Source organism: Globicephala melas, chromosome 8 (assembly GCF_963455315.2).
Source record: "Globicephala melas chromosome 8, mGloMel1.2, whole genome shotgun sequence".
NCBI lineage: Eukaryota > Metazoa > Chordata > Mammalia > Artiodactyla > Delphinidae > Globicephala > Globicephala melas.
This window is the reverse complement of record NC_083321.1, coordinates 3,182,799-3,200,166: the sequence shown is the minus strand read 5'-3', so window position 1 is coordinate 3,200,166 and position 17,368 is coordinate 3,182,799. Positions and strand designations below refer to the sequence as shown.

General features: G+C 55.4%; 1 protein-coding gene across 16 annotated transcripts in view; it reads right to left on the bottom strand.

Annotated features, from left to right (window-relative positions):
* Positions 1 to 6,206: 6,206 nt before the first annotated feature.
* The window catches only part of SHANK2 (SH3 and multiple ankyrin repeat domains 2), a 548,430-nt gene continuing 537,268 nt past the window's right edge, over positions 6,207 to 17,368 (bottom strand). For 15 of the 16 annotated variants that reach the window (XM_060302789.1, XM_060302792.1, XM_060302793.1 and 12 more), the window contains one exon: positions 6,207 to 9,809. In XM_060302789.1, coding sequence (XP_060158772.1) covers positions 9,239 to 9,809 — 571 coding nt within the window. In that variant the 3' untranslated portion in view covers positions 6,207 to 9,238. Of the gene's footprint in view, positions 9,810 to 11,858; positions 12,061 to 17,368 lie in introns of those variants that run through there. The other variant, XM_070046075.1, reaches the window with a different exon arrangement.

Genomic DNA, 17,368 nt, shown 5'->3' with positions numbered 1-17,368 from the left:
TTTTTTGCCAGTTGTGATTGGTTAACAGGGGGCACGTGGCCCGCCCAGCGTTCTCTGCGCTCTGCTCGAGCGTCCGCTCAAGGCAGGAGCGCAGGAACTCGAGGCCAGGCTACGGGCCTGCTGGGCCCACTGGCTCCGCTGGGGTCCTGGGGCACCGGTGCAGGCCCTGGGGACGGCGGCTGGGGTGGCACAGGCGTCCTGGGCTGGAGGCGGTTCCGACGTAGGCCGTGCCCAGGGCGGGCGGGGTGGAGGAGGCCGACGAGATGGCGCGCGAGGCCCCTCGATGCCCGGCCGGCCCCTGTGACCTCTCTGCACTCCGTTTTCCGGCCCATTTCCACCCGGAGCTTGGCAGCGGCTCCCGGGGCTACCTGGGGCCCCCCAGGGAGGGCGCAGGCCCCCCCAACCCCGGGCGCCTTTGTGGTCCGCGGAGCAGTTCTCCGCCAGCGGACGGCAGAACGGGCGCCTTCCTCCAGAAGCTGGGAATTGAGGTAAGTTAGCCACACCCCCGGTTCTGGGAGAATCACTGCGCTCCCAGCCCCGGCCCTGGGGGATTCCGTCCCCCCAGCCATACCCCGAGTTCCCCCATGGTGCTGGTGCTTTCTACCTGCCTGGTGCGGCCCATCCCGTGTGGCAGGCCCGTGGCGGGAGAGGGAGAGGGCAGGAGGAGATTGAGCCCGGGTGTCGGCCCAGCGCCGTCTGCTTAGCCGCTGGTGAGGGATTTGGGAAGTGTCTCTCCCCACCTGGTGACCCGCCGCCTCCCTGGGGAGGAGCTGCCACCCCCTCCACCTGGGAACGGCTCTGATTTCTGCCCCAGCAGCCGCTACTGGGGCAGGACCTGGGAGGCATATTAGTTCTAGATAGAGGAGGTGCCTGGTTTCACGGGGTGGCGGGGCCGCAGACGGTTAGGACGCGGGCTGCAGAAACATGGGTGGGCCAGGGGGAGGATTCGCAGTAACTTTCCGGGCCAGGGGTCAAGAAGGGTCAGTACAGGGGCAGGCAGCGCTCGGGAGGAGTCCCTGGAGGCACTAGGGAAGTCTCTGTCTTTACCAGGTCTCTGAGGACCAGATGGAAGCTTCCGGAGCCAGAGTGGCTGCAGGATGGCTGCGGTGGGCCCGAGGCTTGAGCGGCAACTAGGGGCCTCTGGAAGAAGGCTTGTGCAGACATTGCCTTTGCAGGGAGACAGCCGGGCATGAGGTAGGCAGAGCTCCTGTCTTCGTGGGGCTTATCTTCCAGAAGTGTGTGTGTGTGTTTGTGGGGGGCAGATAATCATTAAGCAAATTAATAAGCCAATCTGAGGTAGTAATCAGCGCCGTGAAAAGAGAAAATGGGGAGATGTGAGCGCGTGATTGGGGCGATTCTACTCGAAATCCAGTGGTCCAGGCCACGCAGAGAGGGGGAAGAACGTTCCAGGTTCAGGCACGGAGGAGGCCTAAAGGTGGGAATGCAGCTGGAGCAAAAGGTGAGCAAGGAGGAAAGGCTTGGAGAGGCGGGCGGGCCCAGGTCACTGGGACGCTGGGGGCGCGCGGCTGGATGGCGGGGCTGGGAGCGGCGTGGCCGTTTCTGTTTCTGTGTTGCCACTGCTGTACTTTGTGTTATACCCAGTCTTCTCCTTTTATGGTCTCCTTCACTGCCCCCATAAAGAGCCCCCACACTCTCCACTTCGTCCTCCTGGTTGCTGCCAGAAACAAGCTGGTCACTGGTGCCTGTGTGGGAGAGGGAGAGCTGGGCTTTCCTGGCGAGCCTGTGGGGTGCTAAACGTTTCAGGCCATGTGGTTTTCTCCAGGGCCTTGATGTCTTCATCAGGGCCTTTGTGGTCACATTTATAAACTCCTGCTTGAAAAAGGAGCCTTTATTTTTAGCTTGCCCAGATGGCAGGCTCCAAGGCCAAGGCAGGAAGCCGCGGCTCCCTGCTTTTGGCTTTATGAAGCTTCAAAGCTGTGTGGGCCTGGTAGACTCATTTTCAAACCCATTGTGCAGCCCGGTGACTCCTTTTCAATTGGCCTTTGTCTCTGCCACTGAGGGGGGTTGTGAAGGGAGAGGAAGGGGCTGCCCCAGTTCTCACTGCAAAAGGAGGCTGCTGGGTATGGGAGAAAACACACTGGCATCGGGGTCAGGTGCTGTGTCAGCCAGGAAGCTGCAGCTGCAGGCAATAGAGGCGGGCTTGGACTGACTTAGGCCACAGGAGAACGCACTGGGAGGAATTGGGGTAGCTCAGGGCCGGGGCAGGAAGAATCTAATGGGAGGATGGGCCGGGGCCGCTCCCTCGGTAGGACTCACGGTCTCCAGCTGCCGTACCCCACAGGAGGTGGCATCTGCTCTCTCTGAGCCTCTGTTTCCTCGTCGGTAAAGGAGATAATCAGCTTTGAGTTGGAATTCTGATGGGAATAAAAGCAGATGCCACGTGTCACGTGGCTCAGAGCTGGGGGTCATTTTACAAATATCATGTCTTTGCTCTGTAAAAACCTGGGATCCTGAGGTCCAGGCTTCCCTGATTCTAGCTAAGGGAAGTGAGGCATCCCGGTTGCCTCTGAATTAAATCTCCCTTTCTCACAACCCTGAGGGGTTTCAGCTGGGAGGAGCCCCCAGCTTGACCAGCCTCCTGGACCCCTGGCTCTTCGCAAATGCACTTGGAGGGGGGCAGAGTGATGTGTCCTTGTCACCAGTGGTGGATCCTGACACAAACAGCGCTCCTTGGGGTTCTTCCCTACAAGTGGGCGTAGCTGTGGAAGCTCTACAGCACGTCCTGGTCCTGCGCTCGCTGTGGACCTTGGCAAGACTTTGTCTCTTTATCTGTAAAATGGGGCTGTTCGTTCCTGCCTCACAGCTCTGCTAGACGCTCGGGGTGCAGTGCTCTGAATGGTGCCTGGCGCGGAGAGATCTACTATTGTTTCCAGCCTGTGCTCCCTCTCGGGACTGTGCACAGAAATAATGGATTTCTGCCTTGTGCTGTGGTCTCGTCCCTGGAGCTTTAAGGGCTGTGTTCCCTTCCTGCTCTCTGTGTTCTGGGGTTTGAAGAACACATCTAATTCCGTTTAAGTTCCTTGGCAAGGAAGACTGAGTGGGCAGTGGCAGGATGGCTTGAGGTGTTGGAGCGTCAGAACAGGTGTGCCGGCCACCAGGTGCGGGCGAGTGATCAGATGTCTCTGACCTCAGTCCTGCTCACCCGGCTGTTTCCCGGGGCCCCATCTCACGCAGGGCCCAGGGCTGGCCTGCCCGTCCGTCTTGCCCAGCGGCCGTGGTCGGTGTCTCACCCCTTTGGCTCTTGGGCTGGTACATACCTCCATCAGAGGCCGCAGCAGCATGTGCAGTAGCGCCCCCTGGGAAACCGGGCCGTGTCTCCCCAGCCACCCTGTTCAGATTCTCCCATGGTGGCTACGTTTGTTGACTGAAATGAAAAAGCCTGGGTATCTGGTTGCCTTTGGCCCGGTGAACAGCAGCACCACTGATAGTCTTGGGAGGTGAAGAGGCACAGGCCCCTGGCGGAAGAACCCAGAGGCGTGCCGTGGACACAACATGTGGCGTCTGCCCTGCCTCCGGAAGGGTCCGGCTGGCTTGCCGAGGGGCCCTGGAAGATGGGCGGCACCGCCCCACGGGCCTCACTGTTGCTGTGATTAATCTAGCCCCAGGCAGGGCGGCCGTTCTTCCTACACCTCACACCCAGCTTGCACAGTGACGAAGGCTGTGCAGGGCAGCGTAACGTTTTAACTTTGAGCGAATGCAGACGATGGCCTTGAGAACTAGACTGATGTACTTCTCACATTGTCTTTCTTTTAAAAAAACAAACAGACTTGTGTTGCCACGCCTATAGCTTACAAAAAATGGAAGTAATTCTTTTGTGATGAGTGGCCTTGATCACCAAAAACAAACATTTTATTTTTCACAAAACGTGGAAGATGATGGATCGGATCGGTACTGCTGATTGGATAAGCATTACCAACAAGTACCACTCGGGGGCGACACAACACATGGGGAAGTAGGTCTGAAAGCCCAGGACTCTTGGTAAAAATGTCATTTTCTTTTCCCTGGAAGTTCTCAACCATGTTTTGTATTTCAACTAAATGAGAATACTGCAAGTGATATAGTAGAGAGCACTTTTTTTTTTTTTGCAGTACGCGGGCCTCTCACTGTTGCGGCCTCTCCCGTTGAGGAGCACAGGCTCCGGACGCGCAGGCTCAGCGGCCATGGCTCACGGGCCCAGCCGCTCCGCGGCATGTGGGATCCTCCCGGACCGGGGCACGAACCCGTGTCCCCTGCATCGGCAGGCGGACTCTCAACCGCTGCGCCACCAGGGAAGCCCTAGAGAGCACTTTCAATGGAAAATTAATTGATAACACAATCTTATTTCAATTTTCTTTTTATTTTTTAACTTAAATGACTGTGTATATCCCACAGTCTTATGATGAGGAAGGCTCCAGAATCATGTCTAGGTCTTCTCAACATTTCATTTCTCGAATTGTTCTTTACTTTTCGTTGTGCATTGATATGGGCTTCTCAGTTCAGAAACCAAGGCACTGTAACTATTTTATCAGCTACATTAATACAGTGAAGGTATATTTACCCTTTCATTAAATATACAGCATTTGAGTACAACATGGTTTTATGCAGATCAGGTTCAAAACACCCAAGGCACACACTTTACTTTTTTTCCTTTTTTTTTTGTTTCTGTATTTATTTGAAGGCTCATATTAAAGTTTCAGAATTGCTATAAACACAGAGTTCCAGAGTAGAAGCAATGGACAGTGACTGTTGTGATTTTAAACATAACACGGGAAAGACTGTGAAATGTAGAGACACGTTACAGGAACAATAAAGAAACAAACCACTGATACAGCGTGGATTATAAATTGAAGTGATCAGATCTGCTGAAGTCTGAGAAACAAGCCTGGAAGCTACCCGCCTCCCCACAAAGCACGGGCAGGCCCGTATGCATGCAGCCGCTGTGGTCACCCAGCCACTGTGGAACTGTCACCTACTTGCGTGTGTACGTGGATATCTACAAATACAGAAGACATTCGAGTTCACTGGTTATTAAAATGCATCAAATAAAGTACAGATAAAAGAAAAAGTCTTCCAATGTCTGTTTTTTTCTTAACAAGACGAACAGATACATTCATCAGGAAGAAGTGGTCTGGAAGAAACCACTGGACAGTGAAGATGGGGGTGGTGGCTAGGGTCTGGGAAGAACCATTGGATGGTGGAGCAGGGGGACTTCAGGGAGGGTAAACTACAAAAGGTACGAGGCTGAGATGTTTTCAGGAACATAGAAACGGAGTGGCTGCCGTTCAAGAGGAGAATGTGCCAGAACAGAAGGAACTGTTCAGGAACTAAAGACAGTGACTTTTCACTGCTGTGAGGCGGAAGAGGTTCAGTATTGAAGTCGAAAATACGCTTCCCTCCAGCAGAAGGGATAGCCCGTGTCTTCCGGGCTCAGTTCTTGGCCAGAAGACGCATTCTCTTGCCTCGTTCACCGAAACGTTGTGGCTCTGTGTCAGCCGGTGGGGCTGCCTGGCTGGTTGTGCAGACCCCACGGCAGGAAGACCGCCGCTGCTTGTGCCCTTGGGGGGAAGGCTTGTATCGGGCTCGCCCTCCGGGCCCCTCTGCTTCCGTCCCAAACAGACAGGAGCGCCAGCGTTCGCAGATGTCCGCCCGCCGTGACACTTTCCCAGTTCTGAAAGAATACTCGTTTCCACCCATACACCGAGAAAGCTTTAAGGAAGTGGAACCGAGGCAGATTAGCTCACCGAAAGGAGCATCTTCACTCTTTGAGGAAAGCTACCGTCTGGTCAGCTTCACAGAGGTCAAGTGGCTGGATTGTAAGCTTGGCAACTTTTTGTTTGATTCAGAAAGTTTTCACTGTTTTGCAATCAGAACCACAACCTTAGTGCAATAGTATATTTATTTTTTTTTTTAACAGTAATTTTGGTTGCCATACAAGAGATTTAAGGATTGGGAGAAAGTGCAAATTACAGGAGCTCGTTTTTCCTTTTTGTTTTTAATAAGGTCTAAAAAGAATAAAAGCACAAAAGTAACAGAAACACAGATAATGCGAACACGTTACACAAACTGTAGTGTGAAAAGGATTAGCTTCTAAAAAAAACAAACAAAAAAATTGTTAATGGGAAAAAAATCAATATTTGTGGCCCACACGCAAAAAGTCATTGCCAGATCACCCTGGGTAATGCTTGCTTGTTCAGTAACTCAGGGGGAAAAAAAAAAAATCACCGTTTTATTAACTAAAGTACCACAAATAATTCACTTTGTGATATGTAAAGTTCAGCAAATCAGCAGTCACATTGAGTCAGTTTTATATTATATGGATTTACTTAAAATGTGCACAGACACCCTGGAGAAGGTATCTTGGCAGGTATACATAATTTACATCTTGAGCAATTTTGGTTTTGTATACACAATATTACAGAAACTAGGCATGTAAATGCAATTTATTTAAATTACAGTATATAACAAAAGTGGATCTTTTTAAAACCTGGAATAGTATTAACATGATCTTTATATGAGCAGTTTAACATCTGTTTCACCATTAAAGAGGGGCACAGGGTAGGGCCTGGTCCTGACGTGTCCCAAGGGGGAGAACAGTGGGCGGTGGTTTAAATGAGGAACTATTGCTTTCTGTAGCAGACCTGGCGAATGGAGCTAGAGACTGATTCATCTTGGCAATAATGTGTATATTTTGTCGGTCAGGGCAGGTTCTGATGGGGCCTGTTACTTCTCTACAGTAAGACAGTGTGAAACAACCAATGTCACCAGCTCTTTTGTCTCTCAGTCTGCTTGCTTCCGGTCAGTTGCACGTGACTTGAAGTCTCTTTAAGGAAGGGAGTAGCAGCCAGCTCTCACCTCCTGGTTACCGAAGTTCAGTAACCCCAACGCCCCCAAGTTGCCGTTGGTTACCGTCTACCCGCGGCCTCCTTTACTCGTCCTGTCTGTCTAGCATTTTGCCTGGCACCGAGCAGAGAGGTAATAACCAACAGTAGGCAAAGGAGAGAAGAGCCACGGTGAGGTCGTGTACTTAGTGGGTTTTGCAGTATCACCAAATGGAAGACAGATAATGGCCAAACCACCATTTTACATTTTCTGAACTATCGGGCAGCCTCAGCAGGCCACCTGTAGTATCTTGGCTTGAAATTTCTCTAGGGTAAGAGCTGTTCATCTCATGATGGAAAAATTGAAAGTACACGGAAGTAAAGCGCCTTAATACTCAATTGATTTCAAGTTGGAATGGATCATTCAGATACAAAGATGGACCTGCAGAAGGTTTTGGAACAGAAGGTCCAAAACTCAGTTTCCAATTCAGGGGCACGTGGCTGGAAAGACGGGGTGTGTGGTGAGTGTGTTTGTGTTTGGAGAAACTGCTGCATTGTGAAACACAACCACTTTTGAAGAAATAATTGTCCTTCGATGACGAAGTTCTAGCAAAGATAGAAAATATAACACAGCTCTGCTGGTTCAGATGCATCCAAATAAGGTTGATTTAAAAAGGTCATACTTTTATAATTATTCCACAGAAATAGTATTATTAAATCACAAAAGTTTTTTTTTCTTTAACTTTCTAGCACTGAAGTGGCACAAAGGCTGCCTAGTAGACCAGCCACTTTTTTTTCTTAAAATATTGTGCTTATAAACTATCTGTACAACTATTGAAACTTGCAGTAAAGAAAGAGATTTTAAATCGCTAGATTTTACTATTCATTCTAGAGCTGTTCCAGGCCTCATCAGACACTCGACTGTGAGCATAAAGGAAAAAGGAAAAAAATCACGTTTGTATAATTAGAGATGGGCTAGGCTAGTTCTGAAATCATAGTAAAAGCCAAAAACCTGACATTCGAGCTTCTTCCATACGTGGGAGAGCATGCTGACCCCTGACTGGGTGTCCTGTGGCTCGCGTGCCGGTGGCGACCTCCCTTGGAAATTAGAGGTACTGTTACAGGGGAGGGGCTCCAGGGGAAAGAACGCGGCAGGGCCCAAGAAAGCCTTGCCAGAGGCCTGACTGGCAGCCCACGAGACCTCTCTGCTCTGCCCTCCTTCCTTCATCCGCATTGCACCCTCACCCTGGGTTCTGTCTATGCGCCATGCCCGCTGGGTTTTCAAAAAACCTGCTGTACTGTTAAGACAAGCTGGTGGGATTCCTGGACGCTCAGAGGAAAAGGGGAGAAGCCCCTAAGTACCCTCTTCCTTGGCCTCGGGGGGACAAAGGGGCTGTCTCAGCTGCGATGCTTCCCCTTGGCCGGGCTCAGAACTGGGGGTGGCCGCGGCACACGCCCACCGTGAGCCCTGTCATCCTGCGTGTCAAAGTGGTTGCTCGCCTGCTCTGATCTTCGTAGAATTCAACACGCTTTCGATTTTAAAAAATGCCCAAAGGCAGAGAAGCCCCTTCCCCCGCTCCTGGGGAGCTGCTCCCCTCCTGCGGACACTCTGGGCACAGCAGCTGCACGCCGGCTGCTTCCCGCGGCCAGGTCTCCCTCCTCCTTGGAATCGTGACTTTGTGCTTTGACTAACTCCATGTGACATCTGTTTGGCCACTTTGGAATTATGCTAACAGATTTGCAGAAAGAAAGAAAGAAAGCTAAGCAAAGCTGGGCACGATCCCATTCGGACCACCCACCACTGCCAAGAACCTCATGGCCGGAGAACCCCAGGTGCATGTCGGAGGAGACAGGGTGAAGGATCCACGGGAAGGAAGCTTCTCTGCCTTCCAAAGGGGCGCCGGCTACGCACATCCGTGGGCGTCTCGCTGCGAGCCAAGTCCGGGAAAGAAAGGAGCACGTGGGCTTGAGTGCCCTTGAGGGGCCGCAGGCTGAGGAAGGCCTTGCGCCCGGGCCCGGGCGGAGCTGCCGGACGGCAGAGGAGGCCGCGGGAGGTATGTGTCTAGAGTGCAGTGGTGTCTGCCTGCAGGAGCAAGGGGCGCGCGCGCGGCGAGCATCTCCTGGGCCTCGTGAGGTCAGGTCACCTGCGTGCAGGAGGCAAGCCACGCATCTTTCCACCTTAGACTAGAAGCCCTCCCTCCCCTGGTCCCCTCTGACAGAAACAGCCCAGGGAGCCCACACAGAGAGCCCGGGGTGGGGGGTGTTGAAGGCCTCTGCTCAGCCACGCCAGGGACACAGCATTTCTCTGGGTAGCAGGAGACCAGCCCGCGGGGCGGGCTTGGCGCTCACCGTCACACACTTCAGTGCAAGCCCATCTCTATTTATAGCAAGGGGTCCGTAAAGGTGAGGCGCAGCCGCCCTTATCTGTCCAGCAGCTGTTTCAAAGCCCTTTCGATGTTCATCCGGTGCCCGACTCGCGTCACGCCCAGATCTATGAGGTCTTCCTTCTGGAGGTTTGGCAGGTGGCTGCCATCGATCTCGTTGTCCATGAAGGCCTCTTTATGCTCACCCAGGTTGAGGCTTTCCAGCCAGTCCGCCACGTCTGGTTTAGTCCACAGGTGGACAGGTTTAGTTGTAAAAGGCTTATTGGAGATTGGCTGTTGCAGTATGGAGGGGGATGGCGACCTGCTGCGTCCCGCTGGGTTCAAGCCAAACAGGTCCCCGGGAGGGGGCTGGCTTGGGAGGCCGAAGACATCCGAGAGGGTGGGAGAGGGAGCCGCGGCGGCAGCAGACAGGGGCGCAGGCAGGATCTCTTTGTTCAGCTCTGTGGGCGAGACCACGGGGCTGGGGGCACGTCTTGGTCCTGAGGTCCTGCTCTCATAGTCTGGGGGCCGGCTCTGCAGGGTGATGGGCTGGGAGGTCCCAGGGCGAACCGTGAAGGTGACCGTCGTGCTCCGCGTACCTGAGACGGTGCTCATGACCTCTGGGCCTCTGAAACGGCAGCAACAGAGAAAACCATCACAGGTCCGCTCACAACGTCCCGAGGAGGGGGCGGGAGACACCCAAACCACAGCAGAGCGTCCGACGGCAGGTGCGCTGGCAGTGAGCAAACGCTTTGCCATGCCGGGGGCGGGGCGGGGCGGGGGGACACGAGCGGAAGGCACCAGAGCACACGGGGCGGCCACTCACCGGAGCCTGGCAGGTTGGGGGTGGGGGGGGCAGGGAGACCTGGAGACGGGCCTGAACCAAGTCCTGCTCCCTGGCCGGGGCGTGTCTGTGCCACACCAGTACCGCCTGAGGATGTGGCATCTTTTGCCTCAATTTCAGCAAGCAGAGGGGGGGCACCCTTGAGGAGAGACCCTCCCTCTTAACTGCCTGCCAGGCCTGAGGCTTTTTGGCTTAGAAGGACAAGTGCAGGGAGGGGCACCTCGCAGGCTGGCCCTGTTTCAGGAAGGGGGAAGCCCTACGGCTCCCTGGGGGCGCTCATGGACGCCGCCGTGTCAGCGTGAAAGGGTCGGGGTCGGGAGAAGGGCTTTATTAGCGGGCGGGAATGAGCCGCAGCCGCGGGGCCCAGTCTGTCCGCGCTCTGGACTGGCCTCCTGCTGCTCTCTGCTTTCTCTGCCGCGGGTGTGTATTTGCGTGAAACTGCCAGTTGGTAACCGGGTGCCTCTCAGCCTCGTGACGCTTCCCCTCTCAGTGCTACGTCGAGTACGGCATCTCTGCATGAGGAAGCAGCAGCAGGTCGCGGGGGGGACCTGTGCCGACTCAGGCTTCGATCTTGTCCCGAGGAGGAGCATTTCCAGGGGCAGGGGGTGCACGCGGCTGGGCCTGCACCCCCACAGGGCGTTCAGATACGGCTTCCTGGAGGGCCAGGGGCTCCAGGGCCGGATCTGTTACACGTAGGGGGCCCCTGTTGAGAATTTCCAGGGGCCTTGGTTACTGGTTGTACTGGTGCACTGGGCACCAGCAGGTAAAGGCAGCCCCAGGCGAGACCCTGAGGATGCCTCCTCCACTACTGCCAGGCTCACTACTCAAAATCAAGAAACGGTCCAGGGCGTCACCCGCAGGGAGCGGGGAGCCACCCCTCTGGCCCCCAGACCTCAGTCCTGGAGAGAGAGGTGGGCCGTGCGCACGGCGGCCATTTAAGAAACCTGCAAACTCCGGTGCTCAAGTAGGGCTGAAAGGTGCTCCCCGGTTCCCACTCCGGAGGGCCCCACGGCTGTGGGCACACCTGTCTGGGGAAGGCTCATTTGAACCACTTTGATACCACAGCTAAGCTGAGATGGTAGAGCAGCCCCACCCAGAGGGGATTTGAGTTGTTTAATTAGGACCTTCAGGGGAGGTGAAGCGGGTCAGCATCTCACAGGAGCACGCGGCACTTGCTCTAAGGTGACTTTGCGTGGCGCCGGGCCTGTGACCCTGACTGGGTCGACTGGGGCAGGCCAGTTGGGAAGTGACCTTGTTCATCGGCTTTGTGCAGCAGAGGCAAGTTAATCCCCCAAAGTGACAGCAGCTGCTTTAAACCCAGGCAGCCTTTAACAGGGGGCCTCTCTGAGCCAGAGGGTGGGTGTCAGCACCACCCTCCTGTGGGAACACCCCAGCGAGTCCCAGGTAGTTGGGATGTTTTTTTTAAAGGAAGGCTCTGCAGGCAGCTGTGTGTGTCGTCAGAAGCAAACAGATGGGTGGGCAGTGAGAACGAGGGACAGGAGAACACACCAGAGAGAAGAGGTTTCTGCACGCAGCACTTACTTCTGTTCAGCACGACCCTCTTCTGTTACCACCCATCATGGGAGCAAATGGAAATGACAAAATGGAATGGGTTGAGACAACACTGCAAAATTAATTACAGTTTAAAAAAAGCAGCTTTTTTCGATGGATGAAATTAAAGCAATGGCACAGATGCTGGCTGAGAGTCTACCCGCGCTGCTCCTTTTCTGGCCACGGAGTAGAGTGGGCAGTGCACAGAGCTGCCCGGAAGAGAACGTCAAGAGGGGCATCACTTTAGCGTTTAGGATGGGACACTCACACCTGTGCCTGCCTTGGCTGGGGATGGTGTGAATATAGAGAGAAACATCCAGGAAGGTGTTAAGAAGGAGAACGACGTTAGCCTCTGCTTGGAGTCCCTGAGAGCCAGTTCATTGCTGACATCCAGACTCGGCTTCCCGGGCTGCCTTTGTCTTCTGCAGCTTAGGAAGGACAAATCAGCGTTCCTGGTTGGGGGAGGCCGTGCTTTGCGTCAAGTCTACAGCGAGAGAGGAGAGCCCGGCAGCTAATAAAGGGGGTTGTCAGATCTGGCCCCATACTTGGGGCCACCCACGGCCCTGCGGAACGTCGCCGTGGAAAAGAACCAGCGTGTTTGAGGAGCTGAGTGGAGGCCTGCCCGGGGCCGGTCCACCCTGCCCTCCTTCTCAGCGGTTTGATTGACTCTCAGTTAATCAGGCGGATATCATTCACTGGATCTCCTGGTTGCGGAGATCGTTATGTTGCTAAGCAACCACTGGGTTCCCGGGTGGAACACGCAGGAATCTGTTGCCCCGATTTAGAACACAGACACACACACACGCACACACACGCCCTCTCTTGGACTATTACTCTCTATCCTGCCTCTTAAATCCAATCCATACGGGAACATGAGGATTAAAACAAAAATGGAGGGTTAACTGACACCCCGAGATGCACTGTTATTTTATCGTCAGCCCGAGTTGACCGGCGTCGGGGAAGTGAGGACTCAAGTCGCCTTTGCATTGTGTTTACAAATGCAGTTCGGCCGTCGAGCAGTGGCTGGCTGTGGGCCGGAGGCGCTCGGGGCCGGCGCTGGGGTTCTGGACCCTTCCCGCCCGAGCCTCCCTCCAGCACGCCCGCCGGGCCTCTGCCTCCCAGTGGCCGTAGGGTCCTCGTGAGGAGCCCCTGTCTTGCGTATAAAATAGCACTTATTTCCAGACCGCTCTCTTCTTGGTTTCTACCTTTATAGCACCTCCAAAGGTCGGTCGTTCCAAAGACAGGGAGAGTGGCCCGAGGCGTTAACAGATCTGCACAAGGCCTGAGCCTGGCCCTGGTTCCCGGCTCTGAGCACCGCGAGCCCCTGTGTGTCTGCAGTCCCGGGCCTGGCCTGCAGGAACGGCGGATGGATGTGGGAAGCTGGTTTCCCAGATCAGGAAGTGACGTGACTCGGCCAAGCAGATGGGGCTGGAACTGGGCGGGGGCAGGGGGCTGCCTCGGCTTCAGCAGCCCTTTCGACACATCTGAGCAGGTGGGAAGGCACCCAGTTTCAGCAGGAGGTATCCATCCCCTGATACACTTCGGCTGAGTGGTCCTGGCGTCCAGACTGGGAAATGAGAGCGTGAGAAACAGACTTGAAGGATAAAGTGCCGCAGCCTGACCAGAAGAGCCCCTTCACGAACCCGTGTACGAGGAGACACGCGACAGCGAGCTTCACGACCACCCTTAGTGTCCACCGCCTTATCAACGATTTCAGTCACTGACACTGCCTGAACGTTTCAGTTGCTGCCGTGAAATGGTAAAGCCTCCGTGACGGCGCTGACGTGATGAAAGTGTCATTAAGCAGCTTCTGTTATCGAGTCAGTTTTGAAAAGTCTTTGCTCTGGGACTGGCTGGGCAGAGGTCATTTTTTAACAACCCAGATAGATTTATTTTAAAACCGAGAGGCTCTCAGGATAATACTGTGGAGAGCCAGTGAGGAGCTGGTGCCACTGGCCAGGCCAGGCCAGGGCAGCCGGAGGCCGGAGGGCATCACCTGAGAAGCAGCCAGCGCTCCCCTGCAAGCAGCCTGAACCCCCAGGGGACCTGGAGCGCCGTCGCTGCCTCCGGGAAGTGAAGGCCATTCTGGATGAACCGAAAAGAGTGAGGCGATCGGAGGGGCTCCTGGGGGCTTGAGCCAATGCCGTGCGCCCTGGACGGAGGCCAGTGGGTCCCCCGCAGGCATCCACTCACTGCTCTGATACTCCTCCCAACAGCCGGAGAATGAAAGCCAAACCCAGACTGACCTTCCGCTCCCCTGGGAGTGCTGACAAAGAACAGATGCCTGGGCTTCCTAGGTCAAGCCCCTTTGTTTTGTGTCAGACGCCATCATCTACCCGCTGTCTCCGGAGCAGAGGCCCCCGGGACCCCACATGGGCCGGCTCGTGGGCTTCCCTGTGTCACTGTGACCCACCTGACTGCATAGCTGCTGGGTCACCTTCATGGAACGAAAGTTCACGCCAAGCCTTTGCTCAACCACTCGGACGCACCCCAGCCCTTCCCCTCGGCACGCGGGAGCCCTCTGGGACCCTTCCCCCGTCAGCGCTGCCTCTGGTCTGGCCGGTTTCTTCATCGTGGAGAGCACTTGTCAGTGCCTGGGCTTTGTGCTTGCTGGTCCGCTGGTCCTGGTGCCCGGGATGCTCTGCTCCTGTGTTTCCGCCCAGCTGACTCCTTTTACTCCTTCAGGTGGTTCAGATGCCACTTCCTTGGGGAGGGTCACCTCCGTCCTGCCCATGGTCGCTGACTCGTTGGGACATCTTCGTCCCTTTGCAGCGCCCGCACCCTTTGGGCTCGTCTTGTTTACTGTTTCCTATCCATTCCCTCTTGAGAATGTAGCCCTTCAAGGAGAGACCTTGAATGTTTTCTTGTTCAGTGAGGAATCCTGGGGCCCGGCCTGGTGCCTGGCACACTGAGGTAACCAGTAACCCCTGGTTCAGTGAACGGTTCATGACTAAGTCTGCGCCCAGCTTCCCGGGGCCCAGGCCTCTGTGACTGTGCACCCCTTTTGTTACTGTCCTCCCTCAGGTCTGACCCTGGGCTCCTACCAAGAACCCGTCAAGAGGCCACGGGGCTGGGCTGTGGGTCGTTTGGCTTCCCGGCTCTGTGACTTCATGGAAAACACCAGGTGCTCTGAAACGAGGCGGCCGCTGCTCGTGTGTCTAAGTTTCCAAAGGGCTCCGCACGGCGGGCCGCCCGCTGCAGGGCAAGGCCGTGCTCGTCGTGGGTGTCAGCCGTGCCCTGGCGCCTCTCCGGCCGTTCACGGTCATCCTCTCGAGCTCTGAGCTTTGCAGGGAAGGTCCGGGCCTGCAGGACGCCAGGCGCCGGTGCCGGGCCTCCAGCCCGTGGGGTAGCTTGGGGGCGGAGCTGGGTAGGACAAGCAGCCGATCACCCCAGAAGCCTAGTTCTTAGGAGGTGTTTCCAGATCAGGCCTGGGGGGAGGCCGCGAACGCTAGGCCGTAAAGAAAATGATGTGATCGTCGTCTTTTCGCCAACGTGTCTGTAATCAAGATGTCGGCAGAGCCTGCGTCGTCACTGATTTCGGGGGACACGTGATGGCAGCAGAAACCCATGCACGGCTCATGTTAAGTCAGATGTACCCCAGTAAGCGAGGGCCTAGTCGTCCAGTGTCCTCTCTTCCCCGACCCTGCCCAGGGTCACCGCACCTCAGAGTTCAGAAAGGACCCGAGGGCAAAAGTAACTTACCAAAGGGGCAGGTTCACCTGAGGTTTCTGCCCTCTTAGCGGACAAACGATTGTGGAGCAGCTCAAAGAACTGTCCCTTTCTTGGGCGATCAAACTTCTTTCTGTGGAAATGGGGTGTCTGCACTGCCGCCTGTCTGTCATTTCAGAGCACGGCCGGTTTTCAGTTTTCCCTAGAAAAACTCATTTCTTTTCCCTCACTAGGAATTTCCTTCATCCAGTTTCTGCCTCATTTTGCCCAGGGCCAAATTCACAGCTCTTAATTTGTAGATGCATTTAAAAGTAGCAGTGAGACACCCAGGCAGGTGAGCCCTGGCTGGGGGTGTCCTGGGCTTTGTCTGCTGCATGAATGGCTGAATCCCAGGCCTCTCCATGAAGGCACGACCCAGCGAAGCGGAGGCCTGTCCCAGGGACTGTGTGTGTGTGTGTGTGTGTGTGTGTGTGTGAAGGAAAGTGCAGTTGAGTGCTGCCTGCTCATGAGAAAGCCCTGGTGCCCGGTGCTCGGTCACCCACTCGGGGGGCTCTGCTGAGGACCTGCCCCCTTCTTACCCTGGTCAGTCCACCTCCTGGCTGCAGCTTACATCCATCGGGCTTTGCCCGATGCGGCCGTGAGATCGGAGAAGCCAGAGTGCGCAGGCGAGCGTCCAGCTTAGTGCTGGAGTCAGTGACCGACCTTCCTCCTCGTCCTTGGGCCTCAGGCCGACCTGTTCCTGGTCCAACTCAGCGTAGCCCTTAGCAGTGAGTAGGGAAGGGGAGGGGACACCGCCTCGGGGAGGTCACCAGTGCTGGAGGCCGCCCGGTGACCACCCTTGCAGATTATCAGTCACCAGGTAAGCCTGAGAATAGCCCTGTCCCGGTGAGCTCGGTTAGGTAGTGGTGCCTTTCTTCCAGGCTAATCCCTGGCTCCAGCGAGAGGGGCGGAGTCAAGCCCTGAGGCAGCTCCTGAGGTCAGAGTGCTTTCGTGCCTTCCAGCTGAGTGCCCATGGCCAAGGGCTTCACCTCTGACCCCCGGTTCACTCATCTGCACCATGGGAGCAGGTTCAGGCCCTGCCTCCGGTGCCTGGGCCGCGTGATGCCCGGCATTTGGTGAGAGCATAACAGATGTCACCTAGGGCTTGTCCCGTGATGGGCTGGGGTATAAATAATAGAAGAGACGGGAGGTGGCTGTTCCTGGCAGCTGGCTTGGGTCGGACAGAATCGGTCTTGCAGCTGCTCTCAAGAAGTCCGACAGGATTCTGCCCGCAGACCCCTGCTCTCAGGCCCCTCCCACCCAGGGAAACCCTAGAGACACCTGCAACTCGGAGACGCCCTCTCCTATGAGCCCCAAGGAGCTCACCCAGCCAGGAGAGGAGCTGGGGAGGCCTACAATCCGATGCCGTTCAGAGAGGCCCCTGGACTCCCGGGTGGGAGTGCTCCGGGGAGCGTGGTGCTGTGCAGGCTGCCCCACTGGCCAGAGCAGCCCTAGAATTGGTGCCCTTCTGCATCTTCCATACTTCCGACATCGCTGGCGGTGGGAGGTGCCAGTCAGAAGACCTTGGCCTGGTCCTGGCTCTGCCTTCTGCTGGCTGTGCACATGGACAAGCCACCTGGCCTCTGAGTCTCCATTTCCCCTTCTGAAAAATGGGTATCATTATACATGCTCTCTAGCAGCTGTTAGAAAGATTACTCACCATGTCCAAGTGTTCTGTAAAATATGAAACACAGTGATAAAGCATCTTAATTGTTGTACCTCTACATAACCTAGCAGCTAAAGACCGGTACTATTACGTGACAGAGCCAGTTTTAAACATTTCCTTGAGACTTTCAAGCACGTAATACTCGTAGGAACGTGTGTACGTACGTCCACCAGAAACGGGGAATTTGTAAGGAATCTGTTCAGCTGGAGTGCCCTTTGAATGCCACTAATGATGGGTGCCCCATTAAAAGACGGTGGTTTCGGCGTGCTTCTCTCTACTGAGACTGGCCCATCAGCGTTCCTCGGAGGAGTAGTGGGAGCTGTGCACGTAACTTACGCCCGCACCGAAAGATAACCGGGAAAGTGGTGGCTCTCAGCCTGCTCTCAGGACCTGACCGTAGTGCAATACCGCCGATTAA